At 38.0% G+C, this 19,879-nt stretch overlaps 1 protein-coding gene across 1 annotated transcript in view; it reads right to left on the bottom strand.

Annotated features, from left to right (window-relative positions):
• The window catches only part of LOC149069299 (uncharacterized), a 96,353-nt gene extending 76,994 nt beyond the window's left edge, over positions 1-19,359 (bottom strand). The window contains exon 1 of the mRNA XM_089249618.1: positions 17,852-19,359. Coding sequence (XP_089105744.1) covers positions 17,852-18,890 — 1,039 coding nt within the window. The 5' untranslated portion in view covers positions 18,891-19,359. The remainder of the gene's footprint in view (positions 1-17,851) is intronic.
• Between the last annotated feature and the right edge of the window lie 520 nt (positions 19,360-19,879).

The raw sequence follows: 19,879 nt of genomic DNA, 5'->3' as shown, positions 1-19,879 counted from the left end.
CCACGGAAAGCAGCGCTTAATAAAACGCAACTTCAACCTTCGCCGTAGCGTCACGTACTTCAGTTTAGTTCAGAAACAGGGATACGTGACCTGGGGTCCATTGCCGTGCATATATGTGTTTATATGTATACATATAAATATTAGAAAACTACGTAAAGTGTAACAAGAAAATAAACGCGGAAGGATTTTGATGATCACTGCGCAATCTCGTGTAATGGAGAGAGACAGATGTTGCAACGCCGACGGGAGGTCCGATGAAATGGTATTTTCATGTCGGGTGGACGCAACGTTATACTTAGGAGTAAAAAAATACTTCCAAATGTGTGTTTGCGCGTATACTTTCCTAAAATGGGTTCAATTTTCGTGTTCAGTGTATTTATATATAGGTTTTCCTGTTATATAAACGACAAGTAAAAGCGTTCTAATGGAAGCTCTTATTTCACATCACCGAAATGGAGTTATTCCATCAAATCACGCGATCGATCACTTAAATGGATATGGAAATTCTTGAATCAATGTTATTTCGAGCAACAAATACCATAAAACACTGGAGAACAAATTTTGGCGACGTTTCCACATATAAAACAAAAATAGCCATTTCTTTTGTAATTCGGTGTGCTGAACATGAATTTGACCATAAATTAGCTCGATTGGCGACAGTTTTCTTTGAAATTACACATATAATAACAGGATACATTGAAACAGAACATAAGTATGTACAGGGTATATAGGTAACACGGCGAATGGTATTTTACTGATGAACCGTTGATCCTCTAGAGGCATACTTTCAATTAGAAAATGTTTCCAAATAACGTGTAGCACTAAGATATGTCATTCATGTTGCAAGGAGTTGAATAGTTATTAAAATAAAAAATCACCTTTTTATACAATCCCCATGTGCTCAAAATCCTAATTAAAAATTTGTTGCTCTGTCTCTCCTGAGGCCAACAAAAACAATTCACGTTTCTAAGTACAATATTCACCGAGACATTCGATTTCGAAGAACGGAGGAAAGGTGGGGGAAAAACAGCTCCAAATGCAGAAAAACCGTTTTATCCGAATTTAATGTTGTTTCACCCCTCAAATTTCCTCCGTTTTACGAATGCGAATGTATCAGTAAATAATGCACTTTAAAACATGAAATTGTTTTGTTGGCATCATGAAAGACAGGACAACAACTTTCTAATTGGGTTTTGGGCACAGGGTGTCCGTATAAAAGTTACCTTTTTTATGTTATTAGCTATACATCCCATTTGCAACATGAATGACGAATCTGACATTCATGACTTTGCGCTTTTGTATTCCGTAAGAATGCCTGGTGGACACTCTGTATCTCGCCTCCTCAAAAGCCTCTTATTTTTAGCAATGACAAGCCTAGACGTCGTGTAAATATTTCTCAACGGGAAATTTTTTCTAATACCCAGTAGTTTGCACGAGCTGAAAATCGGAAGAAAGCCTTCTTCATTAAAAGAGATGTGGCTTTTTTGAAGAGAGTCAAGTGATGATTTCTCTGAGCCACTTTTTTTGAAGAGCTAAGAAACTTTTTTTTTAAATTTCGATACAACTCCAATATAACGTCCGTTTCTTGCGGAACGTACAGACTGTTGAGGAAGAAACAGTGGATAAGAAAGAACGTCGACTGACTGCATTCCAGGGATTATTTCCTTTTTAGAGAGCTCTGAATAACCATACTTTAATTACATTTACCTTGCATATACGTGAGTAAATATTACTAAAAAAATAAGGACCATCTTGAAGTAAATTCAAGCTCATTTATAGTCTGAAAAGATCATAATTAACGTTTAATTAATGACTTTCAAGTTTTCCACCCAGAATTTTTCTCCCAATTATAGAAATAAATTTTTGAGATTTCGACTAAACATTCAAGTATTTAAATCATCCTTTTAAGCTAAAATTTCGTGATGGCTCCGTAAAAAAATGTTGCCAAATGTCAAAAGCTTAAAATTCCAAAAAAAAATTAAAAACAAACAACAACGTGCTCTCGTGTCTTCAACTCATTAATCCCCCCCCTTCGCAAACATATACACAAATTCATCATTGGACATAAAAAATTAATGTTAAATTCGGCACGAACACCTGAAGCGTAATCATTATGATCACCATCAAGGCGTAAAGTAGAGAGGACGGTACTCCCTTTTTGAACGTGCGTATTCTGTGCTGTTTGGGTGCAGCCATTTTTTTTCTTTTGGAAGTTATGGTAGAGATAAGCATTATAAAAAAAAGAGAGAAACACATCGATCTGTTTATTTTATTTATACCATCATCGATACCAATATAAAAACCTTCCATTATTATAAGAGAGAGAAAAAAATAACATTATTATATTTTTTTACCATGGAGACATTATGGTTGCTAAGTTGCAAAATGTCGGGACAGTGAATGAACGGACTAATAGGAAAAAAACACGTTAGGCATAAGACCATATTGAAAATAGAATTCAATTTCAATCTCACGTGACTAGATCTAATTGAATGAGCACTATCCTCGATGAGACTCGTTATTGTTATTCATGGATTAATTAATAGACTGCGGGAATCCGATATATGCAATAATAATAATTATTATTATTATTATTAGGGAGGAATACTTTTCATTATTATTATCATCATCGAAATATTCAAGGTCTTAAGAATGGATTTCTTGAATTTCTCGAAAAAAATTTCATTAAGATTTTTATAATGAAAAAAGTTTTAATCAGGTTTTTTTTCCGGAGTGGAGTTACTTATGGTTTAATGAGTCATGTTTTATTTTTTGGTTATCCTTTGCCATTATTAATATAGATGCTTTTGATATACTGATGGATATTAGAAATTATTGTTAATCAGAGCTATTCAAGTTTGTATTTGTTTATTGATTTTCCAGGAAACACATTCGGTAATAGCAGCCAGATCCTTACACGCCACCGTGATGTATAGGCTGAATCTGCCGTGTCGGTTTTAAAGCACATAGCTAGATAAAGAGTCATTTCTCTCTCTCGCGGGTATATGGTTAACTTGATGACCCTCAAATAATGATTATGTGGATATCTTTCTTCGGCCGTCTGGAATTGAATCTAAGCTGCGAATACCAATATGATAGGCTTGGTATCAGAGTTTTGCATGTTCCTTGTTCCAGAAGGGCTGCTATTTGTTTTCCTTGTTAGAAGTAAAGGTGAAAGCCTGACTGACAAGGAAAGGGTCCCCGTTTTTAAAAAGCTTTGAAAAAATTACCATTGATTCTACTCGTTCAAATGTGCACAAAAATATGATTTAAAAAAAATCCGTCTGAATTATGGGCCACTCAAAAAAAAGAAGTAAATATTAATACAGTCGAATCCCGTTTTAACGAACACCGTTATAGCGAAAATATTGTTTTAATGAACACTTTTCTAATCCCCCCTAGGTAAGTTAACATAGGAACGATGCAAAAACCTGAATTCCTTTATAACGAAATTTCGTTGTAACGAAGTGATTTATCCGGTCTCTTAGAGTTCGCTATAACAGGATTCGACTGTATTTTGAATGTTAATAGAGGACAAGAATGAATTTAAAAATTCTCGCAACCTTAGAATGTTAGATTAACGTCATTCAAACAATACATGAGACCAAGTACAGCTCAGACCAAGAAAGAGCAAAAAAAAAAAAAAGACTATACGATTGACCGTTTTCGTGATTAATGTGATTGAGTGACCGCATGTGCGAATAAGTTAGTGACTGTATAATTCACCACACTCGGTCTCTCATACGGTCACATACAGTCACTCACTTATACGGTTATCCACCCATCCAACCGCTTGGTAAGTCTTGCAGTCATTCACTCATACTGTCACCCTCCCACTCACTTCGTCACTCTGACGGTCAGGGTAGGCGAAACAGCTGGGGTAAAATTTCTGGGTATGAAATGTACCGGGGACAAAACATACCAGAGGCAAAATGTTGGAGGCAAAATTTCAGTAAATCTGATGTTCATTGACAAAATATTAAGACGGGACTCACCTCATCGTGGATTGGGAGCAAGAAAATATACTCAATAGCAATAGAACGGGGTCTTGGGACGATCACAAATATGGAGGTCTAATTAGCAATTGTGTAATACCGGGTGCTTCAGAAATTCACAAAACTTCAAAAACTAATTAATAAACTAATGATGACAAAAAAAATTGGGGATTGCACGAATGAATGTCAGAGGAAGATTTGATTCAATTATTAAATAGTCAATACAATAGCACGGACATGTAATATTCGAAGCATATTCATGCAAACATCACGACATCAATAAACTGTATTGCACTTGCATACTTCATTCAGTGCCGGCAGCCAGATTTACACAGTAATCTGTTTTATACGGGATGTTTCATAAATTCGTAAAATGTTAAAAAATTCACAAAAATTCAAGGAATGGGGAGTTTGAAAGGATTTGCAATAAAGTTATTCTCAGGAAGTCTCGCCGTGTGTGTGTGTGTGTGTGTTTTGTGAGGGGAAAAAAAATTAGTTCAAGTTTTCGTCGATGAAGGGTGGTTCACGAGAGTCTGGCAGGAATGATTGGACGTGAACTTTCTTCAATCTCTTCTGTGTCCGAAACGTTCATAACGTTTCAGCCGACTATTCGTGGCTGAAGTAAAACAACTTCACCGTTGCTGCTTAACCCACCAATGTCAACATTACAATGATAAACTTATGTAAGGACCAGTAACAGGAACATTCAGTTTATCGTACACCTTGGATTTTATAGGAATCCAGATATTTCCTGCGACTTTCGTGCAACGCTCTCTATCAGCAAAAATTTGAAATATTTTTCTTTTTCTATATCAAAAACATGCCCCCACCCCCTCCCACTTCGTGAGAATACATTTTCTCAAACCGCATCTAAACAAACCAAAACAATTCCTTCTATTTTTATGAATTTCCAAACTATTTATGAATTTATGGGACGTCGTGTTTAGTGCGTGCCTGTTAGCGTCATCTAGCTTTGAGTTTAAAAACTAATTTTTTTTTGTTCCAAAAAATCAATTTGTAAATATTTATTTGCCATCAATTTAATTTAATTAATTTAATTTATTTTTGAGATTTTAAATAAATCTTTTACCCACACAATATAACAATTGTTTGATATAAAAGGGAAATTAACTCATAATAAAAATATTATAGTGTCTCAGGTCAGGTCAATATTCACTGTATTATACGTTGCAAATTCAATAATGTGCTTTAAAGGATAGGGAATAAATTGTTCCATTAACTAATTCCTCTATTAATCTTACGAATTTGGAGCAGGAACTTTTTAATGATGTTGGAGATATCTCGTAAAATAAAACAAAAATGTCCGTTAATGGATTCCTAAGTGAAATTACAAAAAACTGAATATTTTGAAATTTATCTTGCTAATGGATTTTCCGGTGTAAATGTAAACTGCGTAGCAAATCCTTTTCTAACGCACTCAAAGTTTAATAAATTTGCTTATTAAGGGAAGTTTATCACTGAATTAAGAATATCGCTGAATGGGACTTATCTCTAATTTTTCTTTCGTGATTAATTTTTTATTCTAAAAACGAGTTTCAAAATTTTTAAAAATAAATTGTGAATTTTTGAATTTCCATAAATTAAATTTCGGAATGTTTTTCATCAAATTTAATGAATTTTCTCAATGTTTTTAATTAAATTGAACAAAAAAAGACTAAATTTATAAAGGAAACAGATACTTTTTCTGGATGTCATGCTGAGATGAACTCGGAAAGGAGAATCTCATTTCCGCCGGGACTCGAACCCAAACCCTCTTGCATTCCGGGCACAGGCATGCTACCATCCACCAATGGAGACGCGACCCTGCCTAACTTATTTCAAGTACTATGGAGTGAGGCGGTGAAATAGAAACATTTTGTTAGGCTCTCAATCCATATGACATCCATATTTTTATGGGCATCTTTTTCTCAGCCACCTCGTTGGGCATTTTGCCTGTTGTATTTGTATAACTTCAGAAAACACCCCCCCCCCCCCCCCCAGGAAATGTATTGAATTGCGCGAAAATATTTCAAAACGTGTTTCAATGTTGCTGAACAACTTTATATACTTGTTGTTTTTTTCACATTTTACCAATAAAAATGTAAACTTCTGAAAGTGTTTCAATTAATTTTATAAAAATTCACAATTTTTTCAGATTAGTTTGGAAAATTTTCATATTGCATTCCGGTTTCTGAATTTCTAAAATTCATTTCATTACTTTCAATGTATTTTAACTTTTTTAAAACCATTTGATTGTATTTTTAATTTAATTTTGATAAAAATTCTTGAAAAGTAATTTTGAAATTCAATTTTATTTTTTTATCATTTAACCTCAAAACATGCGTTGAGAAAATGACATGTATTCAGTTTTTGAGCTACGGAAAAAGGTTTTGTCGTGTATTTAAATTCTTCTTAACGTTTCTCCAACTAAAATGGTTGCTTCTTCAGGAGTTAATTACGGGTCTTAAAACCAAGGCAGAATGATTTTTTTTCTGTATCTAATAGCCGTATGGATCGACGCGGCTTGAGTGGAATTTTCATGACAAAGTCGACCAGATCCATAAATGTGTGTTAAAACCTAAAGGAAACATTTTGCGACCATTTCAAGACCTGATAAATAGAAGAAAAACCCCACGTATAACAGTGATTCTTAACATTTTACGCTCACGGACCCATTCTACGAATAAAATTAAGGTAATGAACTCCTTGCAGCAATAAAATGAGGGCCGCGGATCCTTAGCACCAATAAGTTAAAAGTCATAGACACCATTGCACCAATAAAAATGAAGGCCGTGGGGACCCCTTTTTAGAGGACGCGGTAGCCTATTTTTCGATACTCAAATAAAGTACCAAAGGTTGTTAAGAGGTGTCGCGAGTTCGCTACCCGGTTCGTCTTTGTCAGAAGCTTTCCTTACACAAGGGTACCACAGAAACAGCGACATGACCGCAGTAAAAGATTGCTATCTCAGGTAGTCCCACACATCGGCGGGTTAGCACACTAACCTCTCGGTGAGTATAAAAGAAAGCTGCCGTTAGGAATCGGCAATAAATTGTAGGTCCCAGTCTAATTAGTCCTCGTATGCAGAAAATAACCGTGCTGCAACAAAAATGATCAAACCTCTTTTCAGAATAGTATTCAGTATTCACAGGAAATAAAAGTAGACTATTTTCTCATTCAAGCTTAAGGATCCCAAGGGATCCGTGGCCCCCTTGTTAAGATCTAATGACTTATAATAGATCCTACGAAGGTCATTTCGAAAGTAATTCACAAGGTGGTACCATTACGGAGTGGATGATGTCAGCTCCTGATTTCCACATCGGCAACTGCGGAAAAAAGATTTCATTCATTGAATAGTGAAAGTTTCAAAGTATTGAAAGGTTGTTTCTTTTTAAAGAAATCCATATTAACTATCACTTAGTGCTGGTATTATACAAGGTGTCCCGTAAATTCTAACACGGCTTTTATCTCATCAACCGTTCGTCGTAGAGGAATGGTTCCAATTTAAAAATTGCACAAAATACGTTCCAAAACCACCCTGTACCAGTTTTGAGAGTGAAAATACAGTGTATCATAAAATTAAAAAAAAATCTAAACTTTTATAAGACCACCCTGTCCTAAAAAACCAATTGGAAAGTTTTTTCCCAGTCTCTTCTTCTGACGCGAACAAAAAAAAAAAAACACGCTCGCAAGTCCGGTATTCGCTGAGTTATTTGAAGGCCAAAACTGAAGAAAAGTTTGAAAATAACGTTGTAAAAACTAACGGACAACGCTTCTTTCCTTCGTTTATCCTGTCTCTAAAGTTTTCTCCGTTTTTGGATTCAAATATCTCGGCTAATACTGCTCTTTGAAACGTGAAATGTTTTTTGTTGGCCTCAGAAAAGACGGCAACAACTTTCTAATTTGGTGTTTTTAGGACAGGGTGCTCTTATAAACATTTAGATATTTTATTTTTTGACACACTTTATTTTCACTCAAACCTGGTACGGGGTGATTTTTGCACTTATTTTGAGCATTTTATAAATTGGAACTATACCATTACGGCTAATGGTTTGATGAGATAAAAGTTTCATTAGGACTTGCAGGACACATTGTAGAATCATACTTGCATAAACAGGATGTCCCAAAACTTTACCGCTGAAATAAGAGTGGGTTATAGTACACGTGGGAAGACAAACAATTTTTTCAATAATACCCAGGGTCGCAACTCAATTATCCAAGGAATACGCGCATCAACCCACTTCAGAAGCCGCTACAATATAGCAAGCTCGTTCGCATCACCGGGAAAATTCATACAGGGTAAATATTTCATGACATTTATTTATTTCCCCCATAATCTAAGGGCTAAATAATTTAAACAACACTGACTTAATGACTGTTAGTCTATACACTGACTAACAAAAAAAACACAAACGACACCACTCATTAAAATCACAGATATTGTCATCATTGGGGTATTGTTATCACTTTTCAAAAAGAACGGAGCAGACAAATATCATAACATGGGAAAAAAATACCTTTCAGTTATCGGGACAACGGATAATGCTATCAACTTTTTTCTGTAGACTTTTTTTTGCATATTCTGAAACCTAAGGTTTAACCAAACATAATTTTTTCCCCTTTAAGTTATCGTTACCAGGCTGCAAGACTATGTAGGAGGTTGGAAAGTGTTCTCTCCTTCCTAAGGCGTTAGAATGGAACCGTATGATGTATATCACGAATTAGATATTTATTTTAATGTACAGAACACGTTTCATAGATCCCTTGAGAGAACTTCTCGGTAAAAGAAATTTGAATCTGATCAATTGAAAGAAACTGATCAAGAACTTAAGGAAAGCGTTTTTATTCGTTATACATTTGGTTTTTACTATAGAAAGGTCATTACAAATGCAGCTTCACACGCATATGGATCAAAGCGGATGATACTGTAGACTGATTACGACGTCAAGTACGGAAATGTTTGTCAACAAGGAAGGGGGGGAAGAGAACAACTTCTAGCCTCCTACATAGTTTTGTAGCATGATAACGGTAATTTTTCTTTCTTTAATTTGTTTTTTTCTTACTTTTCTACTTTTCCCCCTTCCTTTTTTCAACATGGCATTACGTTAAAACAAGGTTATCAAAACTTGTATTTATCGCCGATTGGTCAAGCAGAGATCATCAGAATTTCTCGCCAATCGCTTGTGAGCGAAGCGGTTAATTTACATCTATATGTATATATTTTTCATTTTTGTGCATACCTTTCTTTTTGTGCATACTTTTAATGCGCATTTTTATGCACATTTTTCTTGTCATGCTTTGTTTGTGAGTGTTTTTCATTTTTAAACGCATATATATATTTTTCATTTTACGCATATTTTTCGTTACACCTATAATGTATTAAACTACGTATAATGTTGAAGAATTTTTAAGGAAAAGTATATTTTTATCTCATGCATATTCCAGCATTTTGAAATGCATATTTTCAGTTTTTATGATTTTTTTTGGCACTTTCAAATTCTTGTTTTAGCGCATATTTTTCATTTTTGTGAAATACTTCGACAGGCATTATTGTTAGATGAATTTGTTTTAATTTTTCGTACATATTTTCAATTTCATGGGATATCTCAGCATATTTAAATGAAAATTTGCCTTTACTTTTAATGCATATTTCGACATTTTTTAATGCACACTTCAGCATTTTCAGCCCATATTTCAACGTTTTTTAGTGCATATTTTGCCACTTTTTCAGCGCATATAATCCGGGCTCTAGTAATCATCTTATATATTTAACTTTCGCATCGAGGAAAAACAAAATAACAAGAAATCATATTCTTCTATAAATAGTTGCAGAATGCGGTACACAGTATGCTCGGTATTGGAAAGTGAATTCAATGGATTTAGAATATGGGCCTTATCCCCCCCCCACCCCCACATACCCCTATTTGACAGATATCCTGTCTATGTCAAAGCTTTTAGCCTCTTATCCCGACAGAGGACTGTACGAAGATATATTTCTATTGCGAGTGTGTATAAAATATTCTTTCCGCTCTTCCCCGCATTATCCTATAGCATTGTATTTTCTCTGGGACCGCCCGCATTTTGAATATAACATGAATTTGATTTTCCTTTTCTCCCCATCTTGTTATCTCTCAAAGTCGGATTTATCTTTTATCTCGTTTCACGAAATATATATATATATATATATTCTATTTCATTCTTTCTTTTCTTATGCGAAGTCGCGTCGGTTTAAATAGTGAAATATCGGGTACGGAATCCCAAGTATTGTGTTCCGATTCGGAGGATTCTTACATAAAGTATTTACGATGTCTCTCGAATGTGTATGCGTGGAAAAAATCCGCTTTCTTATAAATATACGATTTCCTTCATCGAAAATAAAATACTTTTCTTGTTTATTAATTCGTATTGATATTGTTGATTAGCCAATGCTAGTGTTTTGTTGAAAATCTCATTTGAAACTTGTGCTCTTTTTTTTTTTAACATATTTAATCATCGGGCTTTTCCTGGGAAGCAGCCGGCAAAAAAGGTGCTAAAAAAAAATGTGCTCGCGAGGTTTAAGCCCTCCTGGGCCGGTATACTCTTGCTTTTGGGTACGGCTTAGTGAGTACAGCGTAGTACCTTACACACCCTTTTAGTAGTCAGATAAAGGGTTTTTTTTTTTAACCAGAACGTGAGCTAGACGGTCGGGTGTGGTGTAGGTGACTCGGCCAAAAAAATCGAAAGAAGCCCTCAACTTCAGTAGACTCGACGGATCCTACGCCTATTCGTTGAAAAGGTATATGTGTCGTGATAAAAAGGGTCTCTAATTCGGAAACTACTTCGGACACATTAGGTAAACTGGGTGGCCCGTGGCCAGGGCCTAATCTTGCACTCGGTGACTCCTGAACTCTCCTAAGCAAAAGAGTATTCGGGGGGCCGTCCAGCCCCTTGTGGTGGCTTTGTCTTGCATTCGACGACTCCTGATCTCGTCAAAACCAGAGACAATCGGAGTGGCCCATGACTAAGGGCCTGAAAGTGGCTTAGTTTTTGTCCCGAAGACACCAACCTCAACTATTGTATGCCCATACAGAGTTGGCTTCTGACCTGGACACTCGAAGGAGGGTTCATTTTTCTAGGAGGTGAAACGGGCAGAAAAGGGAAAAAATTATTGATCGCTCCTCTCAGAAAAAAAAAGATGCATACCCCCCCCCCCCAGGCTAAGCGCACCCATAACATCCTTATAACATCCCTTATGGAATCTGTAGTTTCGACTGCCCTCCTGGTCCAATCCATCGGACCGCCCTTCCAAAAGAACAACACCGCCCATTTGGTAAACACTAGTCTAAGTCGCTACTCTCAGAGCTCTCGTTACATGTGCAGCATACTATGATGGTGACAGTGATAGGAACCGAGAGACACCCAAGCTCTGTCACACTCGGTGATATAAGCACATTGTCCCTGGGGTATCGGGTGCTTCCGGGAAACCTAACCATTTATTGAGCTTGAAAAAAGAATATTGAAGAGATATAATATAAAAAAAGAATTCAAAGAGCTTGAAAAAGAAGCAGCATACTATGAACCAATTTGCCACGACGCAACTCATTTCACTGCACTTAATTTGTAAAATAAATCTATGACAAATACCCCTCTAATAACCTGAAACCTCGATAAATTGGTTCATGAAAAATTCACCGATAACAGTCTACACGAGTCAGTGAGCCATAGCAAGCATCATTCCCTTTAGCAAGGAATGACCGAACGAGTGAGTCAGAAAATGATGCAGTAGATAGTGAGTGACTTAGAGATAAAGAAAGTGACCTAGTGAGTGAGAGTGGGCGAGTTTCATAGTGAGCGGCACAGTAGCAGACTGAGTGAGCGATCTAATGTGCAAGTGAATGACCAGGTGGTTGAGTTTGTAACAGAGTGAGCAACCTAGTGAGTTGATGATGACAGAATGAGTGATTAAGTGAGCGAGATATGGAATGAGTGACCTAGTGAGTGAATGACAAATTGAGTGACTTGGTCAGTAAACGAGTAACGTAGGGAGTAAATGAGAGACCGAGTTATTGAGTGAGCGATCTACTGAGAGAGAAAGTGATCAAGTGACATAGTGAGCGACCAGGTGAGCAAGGGAGTGGCCTAGGTAGTAAATGAGTGACATAATTGCCTTCTGGCAGTCGAGTGGTTAGGGAGCTAGCCTCTCACTGTGCAGGTCTGGGTTATCAGGCATGCATGTTTACTAACACTATAACAAATTCCCTGGACGGATTATGCTGACCCCCTTGAAAATAAACACGAGAATCACGTTATTATTTAAAAAAAAATTAGCGACCTTGTGAGTGAGGGACAGAGTGAGTGGCCTAGTGAGCAAGAGAGTGAGACAGTGTGAGTAAATGATAGAATGAGCTACCTAGTTATTGAATGAGTTACCTAATGATTGAGTGAGCTCATTCATTCACTCACTCGCTCGCTCATTCATTCACTTATGTCGAACTGTTGTCGGTGATAAATTTTCCTAGTGATGAATCGCATGATGGTGAATTTCCCGAACACGGATAAATCGAGGTTCAACTAATCGGGATCCTACTGTATATTGAACTGCATACTTGATTAGTAGCTCAAAAGAGGGGCTCAAGCACTTTTCTTATAATGTATAGAAAAATAATTTTCCAACAAACAAAATACTTCAAAAGTAAATTAAATTTGCTCACCAGGTCACTCACTCACAATATTGCTCACTACATCACTCAATCACTACCTCATTAGAACGCTCAATCATTTTATAACTCGGTCACTCACTCACTATCTACTGAATTTGTGAACTTCAGTTATATGCGCGGAAATAAAAGAACATGTCTGTCGCCGAGTAATTGAGCAACGGTATTCGTCCATATGAGATGAAATAATTTTTGCATTCTGGAGTGAGAACGAAGTCCTTGTTGAATGTCAATAATAGAAAGCCTTTCAAAAGTCTTGAAAAAACAAATGTGTATTCGAAGAAGATTTTAATCGAGAAGCTGATCTCGATCGAGTGCTTAATGCTCTTTAACTTTTAATTTCATATTTCAAGGATGGCAAATGAAAAAGGTCTTTGATGTATTATTTGAATTCTCCAAGCAAGTAATATTCGCATTCGGTTTATTCGGATGTTTGGATGTTTAACTAAAATATTAACAACCCCTGGGAACTCATTAAAACTCCGAGCAAACTCATTATTAGGTACTTTTATTCCCACTTAATACTTTTGTTTTCCGTCGTTATTTTAAATGCAAACAAAGCAATGTCTGCAAATCCGTTTGATTTTAACTCGTTGTTTTCACAAGAAACTTAATATTATTCCACTAAATTAATTTCATTCGGTTCGTTCAATGTGCGGTTTGTAATAATTATTTTTTTTTCATCATCTTGGTTTTCTCTCTCGTCCCATTATTAAATATTTTTTCCCAAGGAATTGTACAGGGTTTCCCGTAAATTCGTAAATAGTTTAAAAATTCAATAAATTGGTATATTTTAATGAGATTTTTGCAAAATAAAATTGTTTTCAAGAAATGGAATTCTGATTGGGGTTGGGAAAAAACATTTAGTTCATTTTTTTTGTCGGCAGTTCACGGAACTAAATCAGGAGTGATTTGACCTAAACCTTTCTTCAATCACTTCTGTGTCGAAAATTTTCGTAGAGACGGCGATTCGCGGCTGGTGCAAAACAACTTCGTCAATAGTGCTTTATCCACCAACGTCATCATCTCAATGAAAACCTTATGTAAGTAACAGGAAAATTCTGCATTGAGCAGAAAATCCCATCCAATCGCAAGTCCATCATTTTATAGAATTGTCGTTAGTACAGTTCCAGTGTTCCGCTTCTGTGCAGCACCCTCTATCGACAAAAATTTTATTCTTTTTTCCTGTAGCAAACAAAATCTCCCTTTGTGTGAATGACTTTTTCGCAAATATTCCAATTCCACAACTTTTATGAATTTTTTAACTATTTACAAATTTATGGAACACGCTGCATATGGAATTGATAACATTAATGCATCGTGTCATGTACGTGAAAAAATACAATGTAAGATTAGTTCAAATAAATATTAACCCTCCTTTCGCTTACAAGCGATTGGCAACAAATTCGAATGATCTCTATTTGACGAATCGGCGATAAATATGGTAACCTTGTCCTAACCTAATCGCATGTTAGAAAAAGGAAAAGAAGGGGGAAGTAGAAGAGAAAAAAGAAGAAAAAAAAACAAAAGTAAAAAATAAAACATTGTAATAAATAAGTTGGTGAGAGTGTAGAGGGAGTGAGGGTACAAGACATGGAGGGTTTCTTCGGTGTTTTTCTACGTTTGGACGCGGCTGTTTGGACACAGTTCTCTGGACACGAGACACTTGGGCGCGTGCCGTTTGGACACCGGACAATCGGCCGGATCATTGTAATCGTTAATTACGTCTTATTCATTTAATGTGTATTCTTTAGTAATTAATTTATATACGAACAATAAAATATAACTGTAATTAATTACGTCTTACTTAATGTTTTCCCTAAATATATGCATGATAAAAAATGAATACCGGAATCAGCAATCAGGGTGTCATGTACCCTTCATTTCATCACAAGCATCGGCAACATGTGTTTCCATTGTTTATTTCGCCATGGCTGACGCAGTATTATCGAACGCAACAAAGAAATTTTCGCACATGACGGTCACTTTTATTGGTTCGGTAGATATGTTGCTAACGTTAAATACACTGCTCTAAACAATTAGGGGAGCACATGGTTTTAACAAAATTACGCAAAGATGTATACAAATAAGTAACATAAAATGAATCATCCATAATTTAAAGCCTAGCAGGAAACGGAAGAAGGAAACTTCGTATGCAAATCAAAGTTCATGACGTCAAAAACTAGAAAAAGGAGATAAGGGCAGAAATCGGGATGTTGCAGAAACGTCTGTTTTACTGCAGTAAATGTGAAATTCGATTGCGCAGTATTTTTTTTTTGAGACAACGTGATTTACCGGAATCCATGGCATGGCGTGTTATAGGCAAACTGGAATCCGGGCAAACACAACGTAGTGTCGCGGACGCTGTTGGAGTCGCCAGAAGTGTTGTTGCAAGGCTGTGGAATCGATTCCAAGAAACAGGAAATGTTAGACGTCGACCAGGGCAAGGTCGGCCACGCACCACTACAGCAACTGATGACCGGTATGTACGGTTAACAGCCCGTCGAAACAGAACAGAGAATGCTACGCAGCTGCAAAGACGGTTGCTCTTGCCAACAGGCCGAAGGGTGTCCAGCCAAACAGTACGTAATTGGCTTCATGAGGGTGGGCTCTATGCACGTAGGCCAATGGTCTGCATTCCGTTGACCCCACGTCACCGTGCGGCCCGAAGAAGATGGGCTGCTGAACATCGAGATTGGGAGGAACATGATTGGAGCCAAGTGCTGTTTACAGACGAGTCCCGATTCAGTCTGGAGTGTGACACCCGACGTGTTCTGGTATGGAGGGACAGGGGCACTCGAAATAACCCCGCATTCGTTCGTGAAAGGTCACAATACAGACGAGCTGGTTGGATGGTATGGGGTGGAATCAGCATAGGCGAACGTACGGGCCTGCATATCATTCGGAATGGCACTTTGACGGCCCGAAGGTATGCAGACGAGATACTGCGACCTCATGTCATCCCTTACGCTGGAGCCATTGGAGATTCCTTTGTTTTCCAGGATGATAATGCCCGACCGCATAGAGCTCGTCTGGTGGAGAACATGCTTGAAGCTGAAACAATACAGGGTATGGAATGGCCAGCGTGCTCTCCTGACCTGAATCCAATGGACTCTCCTTGGACGACGCATTGCTGCGCGACCAAGGCCGCCTGTTACTGTCCGAGACTTGCAGATTGCACTTCTTGAGGAGCGGAACAGTATTCCCCAAAGTCTGATCGATAACCTCATCGCATCCATGGCAAACAGGTGTGCAGCAGTCTTAGCTGTTCGAGGAGACCACACGCCCTATTAAAACTCATGCATCATGTCTAAACAGTACTTTTTTTTATCGTTTACATGTAACCAAATTGTTGCCCTAAATCATCTTTTCATGTTTTTTCCATATTTTCAAAGAATTAAAGCTTAATTCCAAATTTTTTTACGTCTTTTTTCTGTATTACCCATTGATACGCGTGTACTATCCATTGTATGCCAATACGTGGCTGTCTCGCACGGTTTTCTTCACTTTTTTGCTTGCTCCCCTAATTGTTTTGAGCAGTGTATATTAACAAAACTATATACGAGCGCCTACAGGGAACTTCAAAAAAAGTTCTTGATTGTGCTGATTTCAGTGAAGACGATCGAAATCGAACTTTAATCTTTGGGCGAAAATTACTCTATAACTTAATAATAATATTATTTCTATATGTAATATTGATCATGTGATACTATGAAATTGTTGTTGATATGTGAATGTGATGTGCGATACTGATATGAAATATTTTTATTTTACTCATAGTTTTATTATTTCATATTCATTTTATTATGCATATGTAGAGAGTAAACATTAAATAGAAAAGTAATTAATTACAGCTGTATTTTATTATTCGTGAATTTATTATCAAAGAATACACATTAAATGAATAAGACGTAATTAACGATTGTAATGACCCGTCCGATTATCCGGCGTCCAAGTATCGCGCATCCAAAGAGCTGTGTCCAAACAGCCACGTTTAATGTTATATAAATATATAGTCTATAGTTTATATGCAAGTTTTCAACAAAACTTCGCGATGATGAAGAAAGAGGAAAGAAAGCACAGGGGGGTAACTTTCTCTTTTTAACTCATTCGACTAGCGTTTGGACGTAATACTACGTCCTTCTACTAAAAGTGGTTAATTATGTGGTTTATATTTTGAGAAAATGTATTTCAAGTTCACATCCAAAACAAAACACAAAAAACCCCTCCATTTAGTTCCCTGGGCAAGAAATGAAATCCTGAGTAAAAACGCAATTTTCCCGGCGAACTCTATTATAAAAAATCTCTTTCTCTTCTGTAGGATTGCACTGTAGGCCATGTTCTACTCTGTTGTCCAATGACAGCTTGCGTTAATTTATAGTGATTTAACATTCTTGGGACCTACAGCTGATGGAACTCAATTCTGAACTCTTTTTTTTTTCTCCCTACATTTTCCACGTTATAAATGTACTAGAAAATTAATAACTGTAACAGGCACAACATCCTTCTCGGAGGCTCGTTTCAGAAGGGATATTGAGATAATGCTTTATTGTCAATAATAATCTACGGAAATTGAACAAGAATTCATGGGAATTCACGCGATTTCTCGTTTCTTATTCTCGCATGTCCAAAAATGTCAGAAAAATTTAGAAATCGCTAATCCATATCCTAACAAAAATAAAGTTAAATCTCTTTGAAATATGCAAGTAAAACCTGTGTATAACGATACTGTCTATAACGATATTCTCTATGGTCCCGGAAGGATTCCTATTTAATAGAAATAGCGTAAGTGATCAAAATGTCTACTACGATAGCCTGTCTATAACAATAATTTTTTTTTATGTCCCTTGAGTATCGTTATGGACAGGTTTTACTGTATAAGCAACATATTTGTATTTCATTCTGCAAGTAGTGACTAGTGGTGTCGGAGCCAAAAATCTTGTGTGCCCTCAAGGTCTTCCTCCCCCCCCCCTCCACTGCACTCTGTATAATAGAGCTCAGAAGCTCCAAGATTAATTCAGTAAATAGTCGCTCAAGCCGAGCACCCGTGGGTCTAAAACACTTCCGACGCATCCTTGGTAGTACCGATTTCACATGGTATAACATTATGCATGAAATGTATCTGACATTTAGAAGTAATATTGATACAGTTGCACACTTACCCATAGAGTGATCATAAGCGTTCATGTATTCCGACGACATGAATTGCGTGACAATCGCCGTCTTACCTACACCGACGGCACCGAGCATGACGACTCTTTTCGGCTGTGCGTTGACCCCAGATGACGAACAAGACGTACCATTCGAGGCCACGGTCAGGCTCGAGCCTGTAGACGCGACACTGTTGTTGCTTCTTGACCTGTACCTGTACATGTCTCCCTTGTTTATAACGTTTCCTTTGGATGTGATTATGAAATTTCTAAGCGTGTAATAGTTATCGTCCTCCAAGTCGTATGGCAACATAGGGTTCGGACTGAGACTCCGGTCCCTGTCTCTATCCCTCTGCATGCTGTGTGCCCTTCGGCTTCTGGTATGGTGGTGGTATTCCGTGCAAGGGACGCTGTTTCCACGAGGCCTGCCTTCCTCTCTGCCATTGCTGTATATCTCTTCGGTTTGAGTCCAGCCGGGTCCCAGTTTCCCGCTGGTTTTGAGGGCCCGGAAGGACAGGGATCTGCTGTGATGGGGCCTGGAGCTCCGGCGCCTCTGGTGCCTCGACGACGGGTCGTTGACCGTCAGCGTCTCCGAGAACCTTCTAGACAGGATTTCTGCCGGTGGCCTGTGCACCGTAGAAGCCAGGGACATGGAGTATTCCTTTGGATCGTCTTTCCATGGGTTGATGGTGTTCGGACCCGCCTCGTCAACGGTGAGTTCCGGGGCACTCCTGGGCAGGCGTCCCCGCTGGTCCACGGTTCCCTCGACCGACAGCAGATTCGCGTTGTTCGCCGATTCTCCAAGGGGATAGAGACCACCGGGCGCATTGAGAAATCGGTTCCTTACGCCCCTTAGAGCCTCGGGTGTCACCGGTATAGATGCTGAGCGATGTCGAGCCGGGGGTGACGTGCCAATGCCGTGAGTTGGCGAACGGCCTGGTGAACGTCCGGGGGAGATATTCGGCGATCGGTTCGGAGATAGAGCAGGAGAAAGAGCTGGGGATCTTGCGGGTGATCTCAGAGGTGACTTCAGCTCACCGATGTTATCCATATTTCTCGAATTACGTCAGACTCAATAATACTGCCGCACGACCTGAAGAGATATTTCCATCATCCTTGAAAATCAAATGCACTTGGAGCATATTAACAGAAAATGCATCTCGTTTCAACCAAATATAAGACTGAAACTTAAGATAATTCAGTTTTTCAACCACGTCTCACAAAAAATTCCCAAGAGGAACGAACAACTATTATAATATCCACTAACTTCCCGTATCCGTTTCAAGGTGCTTGATATTCAGCAGACGCGTTCAACACCAAGTAACATCGATGGAAATATTAAAGTTACACAGACTTGCATCGAGGAAGCTCCGAAAACTTTCCAACAGAAAACACGCCTAGGGAGGATTCGAACATCCGAAGCTTGACAGCTACAGGTTACCTGCGATCAAAACAGTTAAAAATATGCAAAATAAATGAAGCCGTGCAGAGAGAAAGCGATTCTGACATCCGGAGGGTAATGCTAGCGGCCGCGTTGTGCAAAGCGATCTCACTTCTCTGACTCTCTCCCTCTCTGTTACTCTCAGAGAGAGATGCAGAGTGGGGTGGGGGAGGAGAATCTCGAGAGAGGGTGGAGTCATGTCACGTGACTCAAACCACCTGGCGTCCACGAAGTTTGGTCGAGGCAGTGGCGTAACTGTGGAAAGAGGGACTACATATCTCTCTCTCTTGCTGCGGCTGACATTCCGGATCAAAATAAGAGAGACTCGATCATTTCAAGTTTACTTCAAATATTTTCAACGTTGATTTGTTATATAGAAAACTAGGATGAATACTCGGCATTGCCCGGATAATTTCATTGACTTTCTGTGCATAATTACCAAAATAGGAATGGAAAAATGTGAGGAACTGTCTGTGTTTGTGCGCGCGCGCATAATTACAAAAATGGCAGAGAAAACATGTTGCAAACTTATGTACAGTCAAACTTCCTATCTTGAAACCGACGAAAATAATTTCGAGATGGAGAGTATTCGAGAAATA

This window comes from Pholcus phalangioides, unplaced genomic scaffold (assembly GCF_987345545.1).
Source record: "Pholcus phalangioides strain wild (caught in Gottingen) unplaced genomic scaffold, Ppha-v1.0 ptg000022l_1, whole genome shotgun sequence".
Taxonomy (NCBI): Eukaryota; Metazoa; Arthropoda; class Arachnida; order Araneae; family Pholcidae; genus Pholcus; species Pholcus phalangioides.
This window is presented reverse-complemented; position numbering and strand designations above follow the sequence as displayed.